The sequence below is a fragment of the Paralichthys olivaceus genome, chromosome 13 (genome assembly GCF_024713975.1).
Source record: "Paralichthys olivaceus isolate ysfri-2021 chromosome 13, ASM2471397v2, whole genome shotgun sequence".
In the NCBI taxonomy this organism is placed as follows: Eukaryota; Metazoa; Chordata; class Actinopteri; order Pleuronectiformes; family Paralichthyidae; genus Paralichthys; species Paralichthys olivaceus.
The window spans coordinates 2,001,628-2,021,472 of record NC_091105.1 but is presented as its reverse complement, the minus strand read 5'-3'; the positions used below and the strand labels follow the sequence as shown (position 1 = coordinate 2,021,472).

General features: G+C 42.1%; 1 protein-coding gene across 1 annotated transcript; it reads left to right on the top strand.

Annotated features, from left to right (window-relative positions):
• The first annotated feature begins 477 nt into the window (after positions 1 to 477).
• On the top strand, positions 478 to 3,003 carry bola1 (bolA family member 1). Its single transcript, XM_020105576.2, has 2 exons — positions 478 to 576; positions 2,101 to 3,003. Exon 2 carries the CDS (start codon positions 2,125 to 2,127, stop codon positions 2,575 to 2,577), a length of 453 nt encoding a protein of 150 aa, XP_019961135.2. The 5' UTR covers positions 478 to 576; positions 2,101 to 2,124; the 3' UTR covers positions 2,578 to 3,003.
• Positions 3,004 to 19,845: the final 16,842 nt, after the last annotated feature.

The following is a 19,845-nucleotide window of genomic DNA, read 5'->3' as shown; positions in this document are numbered from 1 at the left end:
CAATACAAATAGTATCATTACAACACTATACAATTTTTTTATCTATTATATAAAACACTGGAATTGAAAATGTGTGTCTGGTTTCTTGGTATAATGTGTGTGTGCTTCACTACAAATATTTTCTTTCACCTGCGGAAAAAAGTAGAGTAGCAAATAAAAAGACTTTCATTTAGAAATGTTTAACCACTTATATTTGAAAATTACAGAGATTAAAAAGTCTACATGAGAACAAAACAACACAAATACGTAATTAAGTTAATAATGTTCCAGACATTTGACATTTTCTTGTCTTTGTGATCGAATATGAATTTACAGTGGTAGTTTTTATTTTATAACATTTTACCTAAATAGAAATAGTAAAAATCTCACTGTGCACATATTAATATTACTATAAATAAATATGAATTGATTTAACTGCTCATTTGTAGCTGAAATCAATCAACAATAATAAAAAAGTTAAAATACTTTAGCGCGTGCTGCAACAATTTAGTGTTTAAAAAAACTACAAATCCCAGCCTCTCCACTTCCGGTGAGTGTTCTGCATCCGGTCCGCGGACTCGTCTGACTCTCTCGCAGGTGAGAATCTAAAATCACTTCGTACTTTAACAAGAACTTGTTTCTCCGAGTTATTGTAAAGCTGCAGAGTCAAACATGAACCTCGGCGTAATGGTCCAATGAGCTGCGAGCTGTAAAGACTCCGCTGGCTTTCATGTCAGCCATGTTCTGGTAAAGGAAAGCTAACTGCTAACGCTAGCGAACGACCCTTGGCTGTAGCCTAGCTTGAATGTTGGTGTAACAGAGACGAGGTTTCATCTTGAAATCTCGTGTATGTGTGTGTGTGTGGACACAGACTGAGCTCGGTGGTTCTGATCACCACCAGCTCACGTGGTCACAAAACAACATCAGGTTCTCTCTGGAGGAGGAGGAGGAGGTGGAGGAGGAGGTGGTGGAGGTGGAGGAGGAGGTGGTGGAGGAGGAGGTCTGTGCAGTGAATATCGACGAATATGTGGAAAACACACAGATCGATATTCACTGTTTGACTCACACCACCCACTGGATCATGAGAACAAGAAGGAGCCGGTCAGCTCTGCAGTGCAATAGTGAAATAAAAAAATAAAAGCAAGGTGAAAAGAGTTTCTATACAATCGTCAAATGCAATACAAGACAAAACTTGGTCTATTTACATTGAAAGGTGCTTGAACTTTTAACTGTGTGGAGTGTGTGGGAATAGTTATTGCACATGTCTGTGTGTGTGTGTGTAGTTCATGTTTCTAAATGAGCTGCGAACAGGCAGGAATAAAATGTGCAGAGGAGTTTCAACAAACACCACATATCAGTTCATTTCAAGTCCGCCGACACACTGATGCAGAAACTGGTCCATCTCAAAGACAACACACCCGGACACAAGCAGAGCAATGAAGTACATTGAATGTATTGAGGAGTGCACAGACCTGTACATGGGGGAACTTAACAACCCCTTCATAAGAGCATGGCACATGAGAGCCAGCTCCTCAGGTCAGGACTCAGCAGTCCACCTACATCTAAAGGACGAGGGACTTTCATTTGAAGACAACAATGTCCACATTTTGGCCAGGGAAGACAGATGGTTTGAAAGAGGAGTGAAGGAAGCCAACAGCAGGTTGGGTCCAGCCTCTCAGGTAACGACTCCTCCAAGTTCAATACCTGGGACTCATATAGTTTATAACTTCAGTATTTAATCCACATGGGGTTGTCAATGATAGATAGATGATAATCTAAGATGTATTTTATGGAATCTAAGCAGAAATGATGTGCATTTATATTTGTATTATATATTATAAACATTAAGAAATTGTCTTTGTTTTCTTTATTTGTGCTCTGTATGTTTATTTTTGTGTTTTCTATGTATTTATAGTTAAACATAATAAAGTTTTATGGTTAAACTGTAAAATATCTTCTTTCAGAGTGGTTTGATAACAACATCTTAGGACTCTGTGCCAATGCATTGTTTTATAATACATATCTGCTGGTATATAAAATGTTTTACTCCTTAATATTGTTATCGACCCTCAAATACTCATTGGTCGACCTCAGTACTTATTCCCATCTTCCTTCTCTCAGGTGGTCTCTAGCCACATCCTCTTCATGCTGCCCAGTGTCCTCCGCTGTGCTCGCTCTGCCTCCACCAGTCTCGCCTTAAACCGGCCTCTGGCCCACTTCAGACCACACATGGACCCGGACCCAAGCCGGCCCGTTGAGAGGTCTATCAGAACCAAACTGACCAACGCAATAAAGCTGGACCACTTAGAAGTCCACAATGAAAGCCACATGCACGCCGTTCCTCCCGGCTCTGAATCCCACTTCCGTGTCCTGGTTGTTAGCTCCCAGTTCGATGGTCTTCCACTGATAAAGCGCCACCGTATGGTTAACGAGGCCCTAAAGGAGGAGTTGAGTAGCTGTGTTCATGCACTGGCTATACAGGCAAAGACTCCTGAGCAGTGGGGAAGTAACCCCACCCTGGCAAAGAGTCCGCCCTGCATGGGGGGATCGAGGGGAGATCACACGGTGGAGGAGAAGTTGAAGGCTGGACGAGAATGATGTGTTGGACAATGAGGCAGTGCTGCACTGCATTGTGAAGAATGCAGGTGAACGCTGTGACGGGTGCATAGATAAGTAGTTACCTCTCTTGACTAAATGGTAGTCACATATTTCATTGCAAAAAAACAAACACTGAAATTAAATAGCATGACAATAATGCAACTTGCCCTTGCAATGCTTACACTAAACATCTTTTATGAGTTTAAGGCTAATGTTACTGACAGGGACGAGCCTATTGCCTAAACAGTACTGACATTTAGATCTTGTGTCAGTAAAAAACTCTTTGTTTATTATCACAAACCAAACGTCAGTGGGCGAAGGTCAATGAGATTTCCTCATTCTTACAAGAACAAGAATCCTCTGAAAACTGTGAATACATTTCTGCTATTTGTGATTTGAAGGTTGTAATAAAATTATTCAACCAGGCCAGATATGTATATGTAAGTGTTTTCACTTGATAAGATAGTTGTTGATTGTTTAAATGATTCTTCAAGGACCATGGGAATATTTAAAGCTTTTTATTAGTAGCAAAGTTTTGCCAAAGGTTGTGGTAAGATTTCTTTTATTGTTAATTATAACATGAGACACCTATGCAAGTGGAAAATGTCAGTACCACTGACTCAACACAGGAGGGCGGTATGTGCACAAATGATATGAATTTAACTGGGTGAGAGGGCTGATGAAAACAAGATGTCTTCATTATTATTCTTTGTTGAACATCAATTTTCTCCATAGGGTTGAACATGTAGTCAGACTGAAACACAAATTACTGATTAAATAACATGTATGAACAAACTTTATAGAAATGAAACCTCCCAATATGTTAATATAAATTCAAACTAGTAATCCTGTGGTTCACAAAACTCTTTGCATGTAACGCGAAAAACACATCTTTTTGCTTCTCAGAAATGATGCCTGCTTCTAATTAGAACTTCTTGTTCTCAGAATGACCAACTCTTAAATGTGTGTGTGTGTGTGGGCATTTATTTTTGTCATGGGGGTTGTATATGTCACTGTGAAGGTCTTCTTGTCCTTTCATCAACCCTGATGACGGCCGAAAATCCTCCTTGAGTCTGAAAGGGCGATAAGACAGAAAAATATACGTCAAAAAAAAAAGATTAGTGGGAGTCTAAATCAACAATAGTCATTTACCCTGATTATCATCGACCTGCGAGATGAGTTTCCTCCAGATATTTTTAAAGATATTTGTTTAGATTTGATTCAATACAAGAAAGAGACGGCACCAGACGTGCTCCAGAGCCAAAGCTAATTTTTAATGCTTTGCTGCAGAGCTATTCCAAGTTATTGTTGGCTCATAAAGACAGGCCTTCAGAGGAATGTGGTGTCACCTCAAGGTAATGCATGTCGTCTTCTACAATTATCCTCCGCCTGGAATTGACAGGTTGTCAGGTCTCACAAAAGGCTCTGGTGAGGGGGGTGAACAACTGGTGTCACTGGTTTGGAAAAAGGAAAACACTAACGCAACCACTTTATGACCCCGCGCTCGCCCATTAGAACCAGGCCTGAGGGGGCTGGAAGCAAGGCCGCGGCTGGGGGAGAAAGCAATAAGCCGGGCTGCACTGCCCGGGGACCCGCAGACTGTCTCTGCCGATAAGATTTACATGTCACAATTCCAGGTGCCGTTATGATGGAGAGGGAAAAGACGTCAAGTCGTCAAGGGTGATAAGGTGGAGTGCAGCGACTTGTCTTGCACTTAAAAGGTTGGACTGTTTTACATGTGTGAGTAGGTCATCACCTATTTGATCCGTGGCAGGTATGCAGCAAAATAACAGTCTGTGAAGTCAACATAAAATATGATGACTTATTTTTACCACAGGTACAAACGCAATGGGTTGCGTTTTTTTTCCATTTTCACATTCCCTAAGAAGTCAATTTGCTCTCACTTAAATAGGTGCTGCTGATGCAAAGTGGATCACTCAACAAGCAAGAAAAGTGGGAATCTGAGCAGTAGCCTACAGCTGTGCAACTGAGGTCTGATCAGAAGATTTCTTTTGACCCTTAAAGGGAAATCCTGAGAGGACTCTGTTCTAAAAACTAAACATGGTCACTAGTTCGAAGACTTTCTGAAATGATGGTAATCTGTATCCCACTGTTACTGCTTTTCTCCCTCAACTCCAGTTGTAATTGAAAAGTCCTCGACTTGTGTCCCAAGTAATGTACTTGATGTACCTGCTTAGAATACTGTAGTAGTGATTCACCTGTACCTGATGTTTTTGTGAGCAGACGATAAAGCTGGAGTCCGTTAATATTTATATGTGTTCCTGTGTAATGGGAAGGGGTTCTTTTAGTAGCAGAGGTCATGACTCCTCTATATATATTTAAATTAAATCTGATCGATTGCATTTCATTATAACTAATTCTTATGAATTTGTCCTCATTCATCTTAATTTGTCCAGTGTAAGCTAATGTTCACACACACACACAGCTGAACTACTGAATTGTTGATCCACTGGGCCCTTCTATCATGTCCAGACTCCAGTGGTGATGGATCTGTCTCCCAGGTCTGGCACACATGACCTGTAGGGTACAGGGAGTCAGTGGGAACCCACCTTGGTTGCGCTGCTTCTGCGTCACAGCCCGGGGACAGATGGTGCCAGGCTGGGCTGGGACCCCTGGCAGGGCAGGGTTCCCGCGATGAACAGCCTCTGATTTACGCTGTGCGGCTCCGGACCGAGGGCCTGGGTGCAGGAGGCCGCCTTCTGCGCAGCTGACCCCTGCTGGTTGTGGGGGTCATCCATCGGGAGGGAGGAGAGGGGGGGTGGGATGGGACAAATGGGTGTCTGAGAAAGGGTGGTTGGGTGATCCCAGGGGACCGGCTTCGTCCTCTGGCCCCCTGGTCAGCTGCGAGATCTGTGCAGCATGTGTGTAGGAAGAGTAGCCTGTTAAACACATTTCATTTAAACCCAGGAGCAGCAGACTTTACTTGTGTTGTCCTCAATGCTAAACCTGATGCTCACTCAAAAACATTTTGTCAAAGTAGAACCGCTTCGTCACTTGCAGTCTTTATTCTCCTCAGTTTGAATACTTCTATATGTTGCACTCATGTAACAGCAAACCAACTATAGAAGCTCGGAATCATCAGTCCTAATAACAGTTCAATAATCACAGAGTGGCTTTTAAAAGCTCTCATGCTGCTCTGGTGATTAATGTTTCGCAGGTTTCATGTTGTAAAAAAAAATGAGTTGAACTTAAGGTGATGGTAATAGGCTATTAGGCCTTTTAATTGGAAAGCCCCCCCCCTCATCCTTTCACCATCTCTCTCTCACCACACCAGCAACTAATGAAATCAATGAATAGCCGGCTTGAAAGGGAAGGACAAAAGCAGAGATAGAGAGAAGACAATATCCTTGTGTGGGAGAATTAGTTACACTCAGTAGTCTAAGTATTCAAAGCACAGAGCTAAAAAAAAAAATGTGTGTGTGTGGGGGGGGGGGGGTCGAGGGGATTAAGAGAAAAGTCCACACAGGTGGGTTGCTGGTGGGGAGGAGGGGGTCACATGACAGGACGTTACCTCGTTTGATAAACAACAGCCGGGGCCCACAGGAAGGAGGAAGGGAGTTATTTTATAGGCGGAATTAACTGCTTCACCACATCAGGTATTCATTATGGTAAATCTCCCAGGTGCTGTACATGCGAGTCAAGTCAAACTTCTTAGGAGGTTGGAGTTTGATGCAAAACAACTTGGACTGATATGATATTTGATTTGGAAAGTGAGGACGAGAACCTGGCGGCACCTCATAAACTGATTCTTAATCACAGCTGAAGCGTTATTCTTATTTTCTATTAAGTTTAATAAGCTTAAGCGAGTCATTAATGTCCTCTGTGAGAAAAGAATCACCACAGAATCACAGGTAGACCCATGCATCTTGTTTTCTGAGAGTGTTGAGATATTTATAAAGTCTCTTTTCCACCATCAAAAGTCAAATTTCAGATTATTTTACATGTATAGTTATATATAGATATATACATTACACTTAGAATGGAGACTTTATTGTTTAAAGTTAATTTAGACCAAACTAATAAATAAAGTTTTAACTCAGAGTTAAACAAGTATATTTCTCATTAACTGATAAACTTTCAATCATTGAACAATTAGTTCAATGATTGAAAATAACTTTGAGGAAGTTTAAATGTCTTCAAAATATCCTGGTTACCATCTTGTATTAATTCCTTACTAACTCCTCCAAGGAGATAATGTTTTCACCCCTTGTCAATTATTTGTTGGTAATTGATTGATTATAAGCAAGATTACACAAAACAAACTGCATAGATTTCTACATAACGTGGTGGAAGGATGCGATATGGTTCAGGGAAGAACCTGTAAAATGTTGTTTCTTTAACATTGTGATTTATGTTCTTTATACATTGTGTTTTTCTTCACATCTGCACTGTTTCCCAGGGAATAATTTGTAGATCTTAATGAAAGAATCTGGCACATTTAGGAAACTGACATGAGTGTAAAAGCCGGTGCATCTTGATTGAATTTGACTGTTGGGTCTTGGCGCAGGTATGAGCTCTATGTGCTTTTAGATTTACCTGATTTCCACTTTTAAGTAAAAGTAAGTAGTTAGGTAATTGGGGACAAAATTGTGAAAGTAATTAAGGGTGAACTAGAAATGTCTTTAATCCATTATGTAGTTTGTCTTTAGCTTCGTAACATAATCACTCTGGAAATTGATGACATCTCAAGCATTGATTTTTTTTTGTTTTTCACCATTTACAATTTAAAAACTTCCCCAAATTCCCATGTGGTCATCGTGCAGATCCGGTGATCTCTCACCAAAAGACCAAATAGGAATTAGACGCTACTGACGAGGTTTGTGACAAATCAGCTGACAGCGAGGATGAAACAGTGAATTGTCAAAGAAAGTAACATCTGTATCTGCACTGATGTGTGTCCTCCTTTTTTGTTGTGTTTTGTTCCCCTGGCGCAGCTCAGTCTATCACATGATCACAGCAGTAAGTCATGGGAGTTTTTCCTGGGGGTGTTAAGGTATGGGGCTGGTTAGGCTGGTTTGCGGGCCAGAGTGCACAGGCACAGGCCAAGGCCTTAGCCCTAAGCCCTGCACACTCAGTTACTGACACGCATGCAGCTTCCCTTCCCTCCCCTCCAGGGCACTAACCAGAGGAGTGTGCATGTCAAGACAGATGGGTCACAGATAAGACTCTTTCAAGGCCTTCTCTGGGCTCCCTCTTTACCCTCTTTCAACTCCCTCTCAACCTTTATGCTCAACCCCTGTGATCTCTCCACTCTTGCTCACTAGCTTTGAACCTGTGTCTCATTCCTAGTGCACCCCCTCCATCAGGGGCGCCGCCAGACATTTTCGGCCCCATGAAAACATATCACATTGGGCCCCATCAACGGGAACCCTGATGTGATACCCTCTATTAAAAAAAGGGCTTAAGAATTAAAAAAATGTGCATAGAAAGATTGAACTAACAAAGGGATGGAGTCGACAGAACTACTTTAATTATTGATAATAATCATTTTATTTAATAATAATTATCAAATTCTAGAAATCAATGTTTGTCTGTATGTGGCTTGTGGATCTTGATCATTCATCTTTTCATCTTCACAATTGCAGCAGCTTCAGGGATCTGCAGACTGAGTCCTGCAGCAGGTTCTCATTTGCAGTCACTCAATTACTACCGGTCACTTTTATGGTTTCAGGGGAAAAAAAACTGTGGCATCACCACAGGCCAAACAAACGGCACTTTCCAAGCAGGTGGTTAAAAAAAGGCCCCTGAAGAAATTCCCACTGACCCTGAGTGACAAGAGCTGTATCACTTTCTATGTTTAACTTTTGACAGAAACATTTACAAATGTTCTTATCATTTCTAGATCTTGTGTCAGTCACCGTCCCTTAGAAGAGCCCCTCCTTTAAAACACCTCCCACCACCCATGGTGCCCCCCCCCATCACTTCATTTTTCTGTTTGCACACTTTCTTCATAAACTTTTTCTGACCTCTCTTTATCCACTTTCATTCAACTTGTTAAACAGCCCGTTCTGTGTGTGGCTCAGCTGAACATGCTTCATGTTGCCTCCAGGTTTTCTGATTCCCCTAAAGTTTCCCTCAGCCTCTCCTGGGCTCCCTCACAGCTGAACCCTGACACATTACTTTCTCTGCCTCCCCTTTCCCCTCCTCCTTTAGCATTGTGTCTCAAAAAGGATTACATTCACTTAACCCCCCGGAGCACTCAACACCCTATATGATCACGTTTATATCTCATGCACAGGCTGAAGCTATTATCATATCACCGTATTATGTTATTGCTTCTCCCCTTGGGTATTACTCAGTGCTGATGTTTTAGTCAAGAGGTTTTAAGTTATTCAAACACCCATGTTTAGATTATTTCAGGGGATTTGAATGACAGCTAGCATATAGGAACCTGCAGCAGACCCACCAAGCATATGATTTTCACATAGCTTCTTTTATAGTCGCTGCACAAAGACCCAGCCACACTCATAAACCTCCACTCGGACATGTTTATCATCATAAAACCAAAAGGAGAGTTAACAGAGATTGAGCATGTTTACGGCTGAGCTTCAGATATCATAAAAAAATTGATTAGCATCAGGTTTTCTCATGTGGTCATTGGTGTCACTTTGCACCTGCTGCCCCACAGTATTAAATGACAGAAATATATATTTGTGTTAGATATCATTTCTCTGGTTTTATCAATGCTTTGGTTTTATGGAAGGCAAAGTCTGTTAGTTTGGTCCAGAACAAAACATTTGAACAGGTGTTGGATGCATTGCCATGAACAGACGGTCATGTTCTACAGAGGTTGAACCCTAATGACTTTTTCTTAGTCCCATCAGCAGGTGAAGGTTTTCACTGGTGTTGAAATATCTCAAAGTCTCCTCCATGGATTAGCATGGGTTTTGGTACAAAAAATGTATTTTATAAAATGTCATGTTTCCCACGGGATTAATACCACTCACATGATCATTTGACTTTTCCTCTTGTACCGCCAAGGAGGTTGTGTGTTTTTCCAGCCTTTGTTAGTTTGCAGGATTATGCAAAAGCTACTTGACCTATTACCATGAAATTTTGTTGAGAGCTGGACAAACAAGTGTTTTCAAGTTCTTCTACATGTAGATAATGTTTTAGCATTAGCTAAACATTTTAAGATCCATTCTCACCAACTTCACTTTGAGGTAAGTGCTATTTAGCATATGATAGCTAATTAAGTTGCATGCAAATGTTAAACTACGATTGGAAATATCATACCCATTAATCTTAACGCATGCTAATGTCTAAGACCTGGGTTATTCTAGAAAAGAACTTGTTCCTTTATGACTTAGTTGTTAAATATGTGAAATCTTATGTATGTATAGTTATTCAGAATGATTATAATGGAAGACAGAGAGAAAATACATCATTTCAATTAAACGAAAGGATAATAATGCAGATTCTCAGCCATTCTCCTGGAAAACATTCTAAGCAACAATGAAGACAGAAAGATAATAGAGGGGGAAGTTCAAACCCTAGTTACTTTCTCTGCTCCACACACCTGCTGACCAATCATAGCATGAAGTGGTTGTGATCGTCCAGTTGTTGATTTGGTAAATTACAGAAGTTGTTAGAAACGGAACTCTCTAATCTGAAAAATGTGCCGGGAGGGGTTAGTCACTGAAGCTACAAACCTTTTCACTTTCTGACCTCTGCACAGTCGACAAATCAAGGAGTGAAATGTTTGTGAAGAAATTAACTGATATGAAATTGTTGGTCATATCCTCCAAAATCCAATTCTTTCACTTTCTCTCTGACTGAAAACAGCCAATTGTTTGTAATCTCCCAACAACACGCAACACTCTTGTATTGGCTCTATCCCATTTGTTCCTAAGAGGATGATTCACAGTTCCCCCTCTTCAGGGCGTCTTTCAGTCCAATATTAACCCATAAGCGATATTGTTTGGACTGCAGCTCGGGTCAAAAGGGTCAGCAATACGCGAGGCCAGTAAACCCTCGGATAATCTTGGCTCTTCCAGATGTACCAGTCAACTCAAAGGAGCTGTGAAGGCTCCACTCGGACTTCCACAAAACGTGATCTATTGTTCGTCTGTCAACACCGTGATATATTCTATCCTACGCTGCGTGGACAAAACATACCCCGGCGATTATACAAGCAGGACCATTTGCCCTGCAACAACGCCAGCGCGGTGACTGGACACCAGGCAGCTTGACCCCGGGGTCTCACTCCTCTTTGTTTCCACTGACCTCTGTTTCTTTTACCCCCCTCTGAACCTAAAACCTCTGTCCTTCCATCTCCCCCCTCTTTTCCCTGCCTTTTTCTCCCACACACTCTTCACACACATACAAATAAAGAAATGGGCCCCCTCCAGTTTATTTTATTAGCACTTTGAAACCCAGGCCTTTTACAGGGGAGAGGAGGGAAAAATAATAGGAAGGGGCTTTAATTAGGAGAGTTATTAGGGCTCAAATAAAACAACAGGGTCAGGGGGAAGCGCTGGGTCAACTGGGAGTGTGTGGGCTTTGATATGAGGACGGGTTTGACCCTCATACACACAAATAGGGCAAGGCTCAGGGTAACACTGAAGTACTTACAGAGCGTTGTGTGTTGTTAAGGGCTGGACACACTTTCTCTGGAGTGTGTTTGTAACTGCAGGAGCAATGAGTGTGAATGGATGATTTCCATTTCTCGTCTGTGACGTTTGACATTGTATGTGCAGGAGGATGCAGCCATAACACATAGGACAGCATGTACAGTTCCAGCTGTGTATCTGTGTACACATATGTGTTTGTTCAGTGCCAGGTGTGCCCTCCCCTTCCTCTGTGATCAGCCCATCTGTGGTTTGTGACATGGAAGCCCCTGCAATTTCCTTAGCCCATCTCTTTATCAGCTTCAGTCATACCTCTGCATACGATCCCCCCCTTTGTTGCCTTCCCTCTCCTGCACTTCCCCTTCTCCCAAGTGGCTGCTCCCTTTCGGCTTTCTCGCTGTTTACCAAACACACCAACAGCCTCCTCCTCCTCCTCCCTGCTGCCTCCCTCTTCCCTCCCCTCTCCTGCACATGCATGTCTTTGTTTGCGCTCATCTGAGTAGAAAATGGTTCCCAACTAGCGGCGAGACTGCAGTGTGAGACAGGAGGCCTTAAGTGGTGCTCGTAGGGGGGAGAGACTGGTGCTCTGGATTCTGCTGAGTGCTGCTGATGCTCCAGCCACCTCCTCCGGGGGTAAGGGAGGGTGAGAAAGGATGAGGAGGGGAATCCCCTGTGTTTGGCACAAAGAGAGCCTGCACTGTGATCAGTGAAGTCTTAACAGCATATCATCAGAGGCAGGCGGAGCACCGAGAAACTTGTAGTGATATTCCACAAATTTTCTAAAACAACAAATTACTGTTTGAAAATGATGACATCATCCCACCTACTACCGCAGACAGTCGAATATTTACAAGGAAATAAATGTCGCTGAATGTACTTGTTGTCTCCACACATGAGAGATCCCAAGAGATTTGGATTAAAATACAAACAAAAGGGCTGGAGAGAGCCGGGGAAATGCGTTTTCCCAGAATTCAAACACAATATTTGGCACAAAGGGATTAAACCTTTATCTCCAAACGTTTGCATCGGTCACAGTCGGCGGGCACAGCAAGAGCCCCGCAGAGGGAGATACCAACAGACAGATGTGGGAGACAGATGTGTATGTGCGTGTATTAGAGAGGAGAGAGAGAGATAGAGGGGGAGAGCGTGCTGTTCAGTTAGATGTAGGTATTAAAAGTGGCTTGCTCCAGGATGACCAAGTAGGTCAAGAGAATCAAGGCGAGAGTGCAGGGGCTCACAAAGCTGTGAGGGGAAGGTCAAGCGTGAAATCGCTCTCTCCTTGCCACTGTGACCCCCCAGGGAGGTGCTCTGGACAAGCGGTGAGGCGTGTATACGTGTGCAGTCGTACTGGAATGAAGTAAAGACATAGGTACAATATGTAGTAGTCACGGACACTCTGTATGAAACTCGGTGACCAACAAGTACCTCAAACAACCATTTGTTGCTAAGTTCTGATGTATTAAGAACCTTTTTAAGAATCCTTTCAGGCTTTAAATATCACATTGCATTTTTCAAACCGCAGCCGCGATAAACGCCCTAAACTCAGACTGGCTCGGTACACTCACTGAATCATTCCCCCCCCGAGCAAAGTTTTTAATGTCCAAGCTCCAACTCTCAGTTTGAAATGCCGTCTCTGTCAGTGTATGATGTCGGCAGGTGGCTTCAGACACGAGTATCAGATGCATCTGGGGAGAAAACTATCAAACTGACCACATGTTGAGGCAGAAATGCATTCATGTGCGCCAGGTACATCTAATGGAGCACAGATGCTCCAGGTAGGCAGTGCTCTTAGGATCAGGGCAAAAAATCCCGGTTGCGTGTGTTTGTGTGTGCTTGTATTTGCTGGTGTGTAAGTAAATATGTCCGTTCAGGTAAACATCTTCCGTTGTGTGCTTTACAGAATATGTGTGCAGATGCAAGTTTGCAGTGTTTGTTGGCCGAAACCTTTGCTTATGGGTTTGTGTGCACGTTTGTTCAAGTGTGTGTGTTTTGTCTTTCGCCAACAAAATTACACAGCATTTTGAAATACGCTGTGGCTACTTCAATAGCAGTTGAAACTGATGGTACTGCTGACCAAACTTGTATTAATACTTTGAAGATCAGTGATAAAATGGTGATGGTAATGTTTGGGTTGCCAGGTTGTGAAATAATCTAAATTGGTTTATCTTTTTTTTTTTTTTCTTATCTCCCTCATATTTATCAGAGAGGCCTAATTGACTACTTACTTTGTGGAAACCATACAAGATCATTTAATAGTCACTGATAAAATGTCACAATGAGTTTAGAATAAACCTTGAATAATACTTTACACAACCTGGCAACCCAAAAGTTGTATTTAATATTCGCTTTATGTGTTGTATCTACAGGTACCACTTTACTATAGGGCGTATTTTATAAAGCACTTATTAGTTGTAACTAGTGATGATGATTATAAACCTTTTTCTAACACTTTGTAGATCAGTTATAAGCTGTCAAGAGGAATGTTGGACCCTTAACTGCTCCATTAAGAAATAGAGAGCCTCTACTGGAAACTATCCATGAATATTTTATTAATCATTTACAAGGCTGCATTAGTCACAATAGTGGTGGCGACATTTGATCTGTCTTTGTGTTGCGTGAAGTGTGTGCAGGTTTGTGTTTGTATGTGTCTTAGTGTGAGAAAGTGAAAGATCACTACCTGAGCGCCCTCCAGTCTGATGGCTCAACCTGTCGCACCCTGTCGCCCTCATGTCACCGCTGCACAGAAGCTGATTTTCTCGCCCTCGTTCCACTTCAGCAGCAGCAACGCTCCCACCCCCACTCACTCTCCACCGCTGGGTAATAATAATAGTAATAATGATAATAATGAATGAATGCTGTTTCCCGGTGTTCGTAAGCCTTTTTAAGGAGGGCTGGTCGATAACTCTTGAAATTGATTCTGGCAATTCACAAACTTATAGACCTATACTTGAAAATGAAGGTAAATAAATGACAACTAATAGATATATAATAATATTATATTATAGTAGAGCAGCTTTTTCAGCATGACATAGTGATTTATTCTTCAGCCTGAACACCTTGATGTTAATATACAAGCTTAGGCCTGTCCATGTTCTCAGGATCTCTGTGATGCTAAATAGAGGAAATAATTACGCCAGATTAAAGTGGGATTATGACTTCAAATCATGGGACCGGGGGTGAATTAGGAAGAAACACCGAGCGAGGGCAGCGAGAAAAGCTTCCCTCTTGAGTCTCCGTCTAAACTGCAACTTGGTAAAAAAGGTTTTCTTTCTCAGTCTCCGTCAGTCAGTCATTAATTAACCACAGAAACGTTCATTCCTTCTCACTGGCTCAGGGCTAATTGAGCTTCCACAGGCTTAATTGCTAAACTAGCCAATACATGCTGGTGTGTTTGACAGTGATACATCATCATCATTACAAAGGCAGACATTACATGAGAGCAGGGAGGTTGATTTCCCCTGTGAGGAAAGGTGTTGCATTGCTGCAGGTTTAGATAATGAATGACTGAAAACCTAGTTCAGCCTGTGAGTGACAACTCATAAGTGACGACTCGGAGGTTTCCTTTAACGCGCTTCCCAGGAGAATAATGCAGTCGTCACAGAACTATGTCCTACTGAATATTGTCCTCGCTTGGATTTAAAGTTTTTCATGTCTGCCGTTGTATTTAGTGTGTTTCATGAGCCTCTGGGCATTAAGCAGGTGTTCCAAAACCGGTAAAAGAAAAAAGTGGTTTACATCTGTCAACAGCCATAAGCTGTGTGTGAGCTGAGGCTGTATGAGGTGAACGGGCTGCTGTGTTTGGCAGAGTGACAGACAGTGGAGGCCATAAAAGTGAGGACATTACACCTGTCTGCTGGCAAACTGCATTTGGGACATCTTCATAACAGGGGCCTCACTTTTTACACGGAAATAAACAGGATAACGTTTGTAGCGCAGATGTTCACAGGGATTAAGACGTTTCCAATTTAAAGACATGACAACATGTGTTTTCTTTAATTGGAGCGTAGTTAAGTTACTGTAACTTGTGTGATGGCAGATCCTGATGCACACACAAACAAGACAAAAGTCAATTTCCTCTAAATAAGTGTGTATCAGGATTCCTCACAGTACTTTTGTACTTGTTTATACTTTTGAGGCTTCCATGTGCAGAGCTCCTTTAACACATCTAATATATGACATACCATAATTGGTTTATTAATCATTTAAGGAAATTGTGTGTGTATGTAGGGGAATCCAGATCAGAGGGGTATCCAGGAAAGTTTTTCTCTTTCTTTAACATTATTTTATAGTTTTTGGGTGGAGGGATATGTTCTTCTCAGTGCAAAATACCAGCCTGCATGTGTAAAACTCAAATGGCACATTTAAATACCTGACTTAAGTACACATGTTAAACAACAGGTATTGTCTATTTGAATAAACATAAAAAAAACAGGCCATCGTGGCCATAACATAGTGAATTTGTTTTCAAATTCTCCTTAAGTTTTAGTTTGAAAGTTCAATAGTTAACTGGCAATTTAGCTCAAAAGTCTAGAGTCGTATTTCTTTATTTCTGATTTGGAAACTGTGGTTTAACCGTTAACTTTGATCAAGGGAACCTGCTGAGTGATTTTAACAGACACATTATTATTATTGAAATTTGCTTCTTTGATTATGCATAGATTAAAGGGCAGTCTGCTTGGAAAACATTCGTTTGCTCAGTGAGTTGTTTAAATATATGTGTAGGAAACTTTGGACTGTGGCTGTGCTTGAGGGACTTCTGGTTTACTCAACCTACAAAATAGAGTTACCGGTGCCCCAAGTGTTGATTCTTCATTCCACTAAACCTCAGAGCTCAGAATTACAGACCCCCGAGTCAGAAGTTTCAACTGGAGCGCCCCCTCAAGTCAGACTTTCGACTCGGAAGGTCGGAGGAACATCACCACTCCGACTTTGCACTTTCGTTAACATGAACTGGTTTTGCTAACACTCGCTAGCTGGCTAATGCAGACATTGTTCCTGCAGGAATCCTGTGCAACTGGAAGGCTATCAACTCGGGTTATTCGGGTGTGACGTCATCCTGAGGGCCGAGCTCCGAGGTGTAATGAATTGTAGCATCAGTCTCTTTGTTTCATAAACATCCAATTCCCAGTAACAGACAGAAACAATACGGTAACATAATACAGTCGGTCTGAGCTTTTATGTTAAAGAAACAATGCAACAATTTCAGAATACTCCATTAGTCCTGCTTTTTAAATCCTGTTGAAGTGCATATTATGGCTCCTGTGACTGATATATGTTTATTTAGTGTTAAAGCCTCTAAACAATTAATTTTAATGAATCTATGATGGAAGATTAGAGGAGAAGAACAGCTGAGAATAGAAACACACAAAAACATGACAGGAATAAATGTTGACTACTGGTTTGATTATTAATAATCATAATGTACAATCATATGTGAAGTAACTACAGCTGTATATGTAGTAGAGTATCAAATATTGCCCTCATATAAAGAAAGTACCTTAAAGTTGCACTGAAGTACAAGTACTTGATTGATTGTGCCCAGTTACTCTCCACCACAGGTTCTATGAGCACACGAGAGAGTGAAAGTGTGTACATGTGTATTAGTGAGCAGGAGGCGGACCTGTTGGCGGAGCAGGTCAGCGGGCAGAGAGGCGGTGGGCCGAGCCGGGAGCCGCATCCCCTCCCAGGGGTCAGGACGGAGAGGATGAAACCTGTCATTAGGGAGGTGAGGGGAAGAAAGCTCTCTGTGGGGGGGGCATTGTCCTGGGGGCTGGCGGGTGGGACGGCTCTTTAGTGCCTCAAATAACACGGCCCCCGGCAGCCATTGTTACGGAGTGAAAGGGCCCAGTGGTGGTGGGGGTGGGTCACAGGGGTGAGGGGGCAATCCTGAACAGTGGTCAGTGGGAGAAAGGAGTCCGTGGGTGAGGAGGGGAGAGGGATTCTGAGTGGGAGGGGGGAGGAGGCTTTTATACAGTTGTTTTCCTCTTCTTTGTTGACAGCTCATCCAGAACCAGGTTCCTGTCGTCTGCTGAATCCGATGGTTTTCTGATTTGCACGTGAAGCAAAGACTCGATCGTAATGTAAAGACGACGCACACGTACGATGTGGCCTTTTCCCAGATACCGTGCGTGTTCATGTACGTGCATTAGCAGGTTTCTGCGTATGTCTCTGTTTCCTTGTCGTGCATTGGGGGGTGTACCAGTGTGCAGGTTGAATGGCAAAGGTTCACATCAATGCCAGGGCTCAGCGAGGAGTCGGGACCTTTCACTCGTCCGAAGTGTTTTAAGGGGATGGGTCACACAGATAATGGGGAACCAGAGAGAAAAGACCAAAGACCAAAAGCTTTCCGCTTTACTGGAGGTCGCGGACGCAGCCTTTGACGTCCTGTCACTCCTCTGCGCGCCAGACGACAAATAGGACGCAGTACAGATGACAGCTTAAGTTGGTAATTTCATCTGCAACTGATTTTTCCTTGCGTGTGTGCATCAGACATCTCCAAATATTGTTTGACTCTAAAGATTATAGATTTTCAGACAGAGTTGATTGGCTTGTTGATCTTGAAAAATCATTGAAACACTTGATTTTTAAGTTTTGGAAAAGAAAAGATTATTTTATAACTCAACTTTTCAATATCCTGATACAGCATTTTCTATTTTTCCCCTTTCTTGACAACCAACCTGGAAATATTTCTCTTATCGACGCCACATGTAGACAGCTTGTACTTCCTCTTACTTCTTAGCTAATGACGTATGCTCTGCTTAAAACGTCAAAGCTGTTCCCACAGCCAGAGCAGCTAATAAACTGATAAACTGGACCAATTACTGACTCCATTAGACGGCTTCCATCCAATCCTAAAGCACTGATGACTTTAGGGAGCCAATAAAACTGCTAGGTTGTGACCTCAAACGTTAAGGGACCTCAGCAGAACGAGAGGGGACAGACAGGGGTCAACAACATCTCACACTTGTCACACCCTGGTGTGAAAGTGTGTTTACATCTTATTTCTGTATCAGCACTGACCACACTGGGGATTAAAACATGTAAACTAGACTTTTACATTTGTCTTATTTTATGTGCTCTATCCGTGTGGTTTATTCGTGGATTTTAGTCACTATTTGTGATTTTAAAGCTTCTTTTTTTTTTATACATTTGGCATGAACAAAACACACGACTGGTAATTTTGATGATTTATCGTTTATTATTATTTAAAAGACGAGAAGCTATGTGGATATTTACTTTACTGATCTTGTCTCCCAAGGTACTTAATGATTTACTCCAGGTGATATTTTAATTAATTTGACAACGTGACTCTGCTCCAATATTCATGCTTTTGCAGCCATTATTCCTGTGTTACATTAACACTCTCTCCAGTTGGGAGATTCAGAAATCTAAAGTCTCAAACATTGTGGATTTTTGAAAATTCTAATGAAATGTGGATCTAGAAGCCCTAATTTACCTTTTGCCATTTTCTGCCACTGTGGTGTTATATAAAAGTAATTGTTTGTTTTATAGTCTAATAAATTGGGATAATTATGATGACTTCAGTGAGGCTTTCTACCTTAACTGCCAAGAATGAGTGTATTGTTTAAACAAAGAAAATTACCGTGACAGCAGCATTTGTGTTTGCTCAAGATGTTTCATTCATCAATTTAACTAATTTATTTTATTTTATTGTGATACGTGTGCAGCTTCAGATGTAACAGACTGAAACATTAATCAACACATACACCAGAAGTTTAACATTAATTTAATTTATATTTAACATTTATCACACGGCGATGGAGTCATTAAAACAACAAACTGAAAACAGAAGGGAGAGGAGGAGGAGGTTGTTAAATTGTGTATTGCTGTTGTGTATTGAGAGAAAGTCTGCATTAGAAGTACATTAGTGAGGTGAAGAAATTAGCAGCAGGCCTGAAACTGACAGATAAAAATGGAGGGAAAGAGGAGGAGGAGGAGGAGGAGGAGGAGGAGGAGGAGAGAGGCCTGATCACTTTCCCTGCTGACTTCACAGGAGGGAGGGAGGTAAAGATCACAGCTCCACCAGCACTTTGCAGCCGTCCCTCCTCTCCTCCCTCCTCTCCTCCCGGTCTTTTGAAGGAGGGCCCGGGGTGCCTGCTTCTCTCTCTCTCTCTCTCTCTCTCTCTCTCTCTCTCTCTCTCTCTCTCTCTCTCTCTCTCTGCCCACTGGGCTATTGAAAGAGTGATGGATGGCTTCATAAAGAGACAAGATCCATCTCTCATTCACAAAATCTCTCACTCTCTTTAAATGACCCTTTCATTTTCTGTCCATCTCTCTTTGGTCAGTGATCACAGCCCTCACGTTTTCCCCCTTTTTCTATTTTGTGTTGTCACCTGCTTCTTTCTTTCTTTCTTTTCCTGTGGATGAAGGAATTTTTTGCTCTCCGTCTCTCTCTCTCTCCTTCTGCTTGAGGCCGAGGGGACAGATGTGGAGGCCTTCCTTTCCCAGCATTCCCAGGGGAGAGTAGGGACAGGTCTTAACACCCTTCTGGAGAGCAGAGGGAGGGGGGGGGGCAGTTTGTTGTCCGTAGAGGTCATGTATTGGGAGTTAAGTGATGCATAAGTTATGCTTTGTGTGGACTGATCCGAGGGAAGGAATTTACTGGATTTGTCAGTAATTGGGTTACTCTCCTTTGAAATGAAGATTGGGGAGGTGT